The sequence below is a fragment of the Arachis ipaensis genome, chromosome B10 (assembly GCF_000816755.2).
Source record: "Arachis ipaensis cultivar K30076 chromosome B10, Araip1.1, whole genome shotgun sequence".
Taxonomy (NCBI): domain Eukaryota; kingdom Viridiplantae; phylum Streptophyta; class Magnoliopsida; order Fabales; family Fabaceae; genus Arachis; species Arachis ipaensis.
Genome location: NC_029794.2, coordinates 39957159 through 39962920, shown reverse-complemented (window position 1 = coordinate 39962920; position 5762 = coordinate 39957159). Strand labels below are relative to the sequence as shown.

General features: G+C 36.5%; 1 protein-coding gene across 1 annotated transcript in view; it reads left to right on the top strand.

The window, feature by feature from the left end:
• The window catches only part of LOC107620540, a 1600-nt gene extending 400 nt beyond the window's left edge, over nucleotides 1-1200 (top strand). Inside the window, exons 2-3 of the mRNA XM_016322686.1 lie at nucleotides 18-992; nucleotides 1067-1200. Coding sequence (XP_016178172.1) covers nucleotides 18-992; nucleotides 1067-1200 — 1109 coding nt within the window. The remainder of the gene's footprint in view (nucleotides 1-17; nucleotides 993-1066) is intronic.

The following is a 5762-nucleotide window of genomic DNA, read 5'->3' as shown; positions in this document are numbered from 1 at the left end:
CCTTGTTGTTGTTACAGATGGTGAATTTGTTATCGGCATGGAGTTTAGTTCTAGAGAAACTGTGATTGTAGCAATTAAAGATTATATCATTCGTCGGGGTGTGAATTATCAAGTGTGTGAATCTGAGCCAATCACATTTTATGCTAAGTGTGTACAATATGGAACAAATTGCGATTGGCTTATCAGGGCTAGTCTTATTAAGAGAAAATTTTGTTGGGTTATAAGGCGGTACAATGGTAGTCACATATGCTCCAGAACAACAATCTCTCAAGATCATGCCAAGATAAACTCAGACATGATTGTAGAGGTTATAAAGCCAGTGGTTGAAGTTGATCCATCTTTAATGGTGAAATCTGTGATTGCTGAAGTGCAATCGAAATTCAATTATATGATAAGTTACCGCAAAGCATGGCTGGCTACGCAAAAGGCAATTGCAAATATTTTTGGTGGTTGGGAAGCTTCTTATGAAGCTTTGCCCTCGTGGTTTGAAGCAATGGTACAAAAAGATCCATCAACTGCAATCGAGATCGAAACTGCACCAGCTTACCAAGGGGATGAGGTGGTCCAGGATATTAGGATACTGACACGGGTATTTTGGAGCTTTTACCCTTGCATTAGAGCATTTAGGAGCTGGAAAGCAATCATCCAAATAGATGGCACACATCTGTATGGCAAATACAAAGGAGCTCTCTTAGTTGCAGTTTCTCAGGATGGCAATGGCAATATTGTGCCTCTTGCATTTGCCGTTGTTGAGGGTGAGACTTCTGATGCATGGCACTTCTTTCTTACTAATTTGCACACATATGTGGTGACGCGGGATGGTATTGGGCTTATCTCTGATCGACACGACTCTATTACCTCAGCAATAGCACGTAGTAACGGATCATGGGATCCTCCTAGAGCTATCCGCATGTTTTGTGTTTGGCACATAGCATCCAACTTCTTAAGGAATTTCAAGGCACCGTATTTACAGAAGTTGATTGTAAATATGGGTACATAAATTATAGTGAAATACTGATGTTAGTGTTATGTGGTCACACTTATTTTTTTTCTTATTTTTTTACAGGTTATTGTAGGACCATGCGTGAATTTAATGTGCAGTATGCAAGATTATGTGAGCGTGGTCAGGCTTACACTCAGTGGCTCGATCGGATCCCACGTCAGCAATATGCTTTGGCGTTCGACAATGGATATCGCTAGGGTTATATGACCACAAATCTAGTCTGTGCATCAATGGGTATTAAAGGGGGCACGAAATCTTCCAGTTACATCACTTGTCAAGGCAACTTTTTACAGGCTAAATGAGTTGTTCACTAGGAACTAGGAAGAAGGATGAGGCTGAGGCTCGACTGAATACGGGACATGTATTCTCTGAATATGCAATCAACAAACTTCAATTAAATCAGCAGGCAGCGGGAAACATCCAAGTTAACTTGTTTGATAGGCAGAACAAGGTCTTTGAGGTATACGAGATACCAAACGGTTTAGAGTATGTGGTGAATCTCCATCAACGGCATTGTGATTGTGGTGAGTTTCAGACATATCGAATTCCTTGTCGTCATGTCTTTGCGTGTTGTGCGAACCAATGACGTGATTGGCAACAATATGTTCATGACGTATATAGGATGGAGGAGATAAAAAAGGTGTATAGAGCAAGGTTTAAGCCATTAGGGAACCTAGCAACATGGCCTGTGTATCAAGGACCAAGGAACATACCTAATCCGCACTTAAAGCGAGTATCCAAAGGATGTCCCAAAATAACTCGCTTCTTGAATAAAATGGATATGCATGATATGCGTGGTCCTAGGCGTTGCAGGCTTTGTGGAGGCCAGGGTCACAGTCGAAGTAGATGCCCTCATCGTGCAGGGTCAAGTGCTAGCGGTGGTGATCATAATTCTTAGGGTTTTCGGCATTTATTTACTTCTTGTATTGGATTATGTACTACATTGTGAATTAAATTAAAAAAAAACTACTCTAGCAATCTTACCACAATAGCAGTCTTACAACAATAGGTGAACAACAAATATAAAGATTACTTGCTAAATGTCTTTTTCACAAATTTAGTACATTTTTTTACTGCCTTTTTTATTGTGGAAGGGGTATATCTACTTGCGCTCCTACATGTTTGGTCAATCTTCAAGTTATACCCCTTACTTTGTACATCGGTAGTGTGGAAACTTCTCGCACCTTCCACCCCATCTATATCTTTCGCCGCAGCTGCATGACATGAACAACCAAAAGAATAAATACACTAATCAATTATTAGGATTCATTAACAATAATAAATACACTAATATTAAATACACTAACATTAAATACACCAATATTAAATACACTATTACCATCACTATCATCTTCACTGTCGTCCTCACCATCACTATCAGCCACAGTCATTGGTGCTTGCACTTGAGGAAAATTAACAGCATTACTATGACTAATCCCTCTAGCGACACTCTGGATCGAGTCAACAGACCTTCTAGACCCCGAGCATGGAGAGGGACTGCGACGTCTTAGTCTCGAATCCACAAATGACCGACCCAGCGCAATTTGAGGCGATTGTTGGCTATGCTGTGGTGCCTGCTCGTTAACTGTAGGAGGTTGAGGTTGGGATTGCTGCACTTGTAGCTGAGGGTCAAAGAACAAGTCATTTATCCATTGAGATGTCTCTGTTTCAGCCACCCACTGATATAGCTGGTGGTTTGATGATTGTGCAGCTGTGTCTACATGCTGTGACATAAAAGATCGATAATATCCCTGGTAGGGCGGCATGTGTAATGAGTGTGAGTCAGGGAACAACTGACTAAAGAATGATGGTCCAGGCTCAGGGTTTGGCTGTGTGTACAGGTACTGGTGTGGAAAGGAAGTTGGCAGTTGGTATGGGTGTATGATGGGCTATGGTTGTGGCTATGGCTGTGGAATATAACCAGTCAATCGCAGGTGAGCCCCATATGCTTCTGTATACCATTGCATATACCTGATCAGATGCTTGATAGTGTAGTGCAGGATCACCAACTAGAACAGAACTCAAATGGTTTGTCCATCTCATAATATATCCAGAATGTTCAACTGTCCAATCTTTGTTCTTTGGTCCAGTGAGAACCACGTTGTGAGATTCTGCAAGATGAGTAGCTTCTCCAGGAACTTCCTGCACCAGACCGAATTGCCTCATCACCCGGTCGGATGCATGCCATTCAATGCATTCAAATGATATTAGTGGCACAACTACACTCCACATCAATCGATGCTGCAAAATGTCATTTGGAACTACAATATTTTCTATATGATCAGGACTGTATGGGTTCCACACAAACTATAAAAACATTCCAAAATGACTGCATAAATATAAACACAAATATAATGATAATATTAATAACAATATTGTTAAATACAACAAAACAACGAACCCCATCTGCAGGAATATCATCTAGTAAACGCCTGATGTGAGAAATGGTCCACTTTTGGTTTCTGTGAAACTGCAAGCGCCAAAACATCCAATTGAAATAAAATAAATCTCTAACACTCAGAACCAATATATGTTATATAATATAATTAAACAATACATAAGCGATAATATGTTAACATATGAAATAATTTTACTTGCACGCAAGCGGAAAACTAGGATGCGATTGCACCGGTGCTAGGAACGGTAACCGTTCCCAAGCCTATATACAAAGCAGTGCCAATGGGCCATCCACCTCCTTGCAATCGTAACGTGATGCTCGACATAATGTCCTGTACAAATGTGCCAGGCAAGCGGATCCCCAGCTAAAGCCTCTAATGTCAGAAAAATTTCGGAGCAAAGGCAAGAACTTCCGGTGGATTGTCATTCCTGACTTGTCGCAAAACAAATTTGTGCCAAACAACAATAATAAGTGTATCTTGACATACATTTGTCTACCAAGTGCGGTGTCCAACTGCATGTGCCGCTTTAGGGTGCGAAGCCATGCAAGCTTGACACCGCTTCTTTTATGATCAGCGGCAGTAGGTACAATACCAAATTGTGTCATGAACATTTTCGAGGCCATTAGTGCTGCTATCCGTAAATCCTGACATTGGCATACCATCTATCAGGAGTCCAAATATCATTGCAACATCCTCTAAGGTTATCGTGCATTCACCATGTGGAAGATGAAACGTATGAGTCTCTGGACGCCATCGCTCGATTAAGGAATTTATAAGTGCATTGTGCAAAACAAGTTTCCCAATTTGAGATATGTGATAAAATCCACTATTTCGTAACTCGATCTCAACTCAGGGATCATATGAATCTTGGTTCAAATGTCTTGATTCTAAATTTTTTGAACTCTTAAACAAATAACAAATTATAATTAACAATAGCAACAACAACAAAAAAAAAAACAAACATAAATAATAATAATAATAATAATAATAATAATAATAATAATAATAATAATAATAATAATAATAATAATAATAATAATAATAATAATAATAATAATAATAATAATAATAATAATAATGACGACGACAATATTAACAATAATACTAACTATGATAATAACAACAACAATAATAACAAATATACAAACATAAAAATAATTACATATGGTGGACGTTCAAGGTATTCAAAAATGTGATCTTTAGGAGGCGTAATGTCACGAACCATCTTCTATTTGTATTCTTTCCGAAACAAAAAACTATTATATTATATAAATTATATCTAACATATATCCAATATTTCTCTAACATTAAATAAATAAATAAAAGCATATTTAAATAATATTATATAATATTTTCGGTTCTGTTTGAAATAAACAACATACCCCACGTTAACATTTATTCAACATAAATTTAATAATACAATAAATAAAATATATTCTGAACATTTTAACAATGTATGGCATCAAATCTTATATTTTATATTAAATATGTTTAACTTATTGTTAAATACAAAAAATATATATTTAAATTTTAACATATGTTCGTATGTATTGCAGTATATATTTAAGTATTTAAATTCTTCTACAAAAATATATAATATATGAAGTATGTTTAAAGTTTAAAGTATCTTAATAATATATTAAGTACTGTTTTTGTTTACAAGTTAAAAATATATTTTAGTACTATCTTAGTGTAACTAAAATTGTGACCCTAACTAATACTTGTTTCACTACTATTCTTACTAACAATGAATTAATTAACCCAAATTCATTTCTGAAAACTAATCTAATTTATTTTTTATTTACAGTAATTAAAATAATTTAACTCACTAAAAATATTATTACTAAAAAATGTACTTACTTGGTTATGTTGATGGAGATATAGTAAAATAATAAATCTGAATATGAAGCTCTAGTATGGAGGAAGGGGTTGTTTAAATTACAGAAGAAAGAATTGTTAAGTGTGGGGTGCTCAGGAGAGAAAGGACGAGAATTAAAAGTGAGAGGAAGAGAGAGAATGTGAGTATGAAGAGGGACCAAGGGGATTATGAGATTCACAGGTTAAAGGGGGGCTATAGACATGTGTCATGCATGCAGTCAATACAAGGGGGTGGATTGCAGGTACTTACGAACGGGGCGTATTGCAGATCCATCAGGACAGCACCCCCAGTCTCCTGTATAACTCCGTTTTCTTCCATTTTAATGAAAAACACCATCTCCTCCCCAATTATAAAATAAAAAATCCTCGAAAAGCAAGCCAGAAGATTCTGATATATTTTAACAAAGATTAAAGTACTATTTTCACTTTTTCAGTCTTAAAATAATAATCAATTTTTGATAAATAACCTTTGAAAATAACAA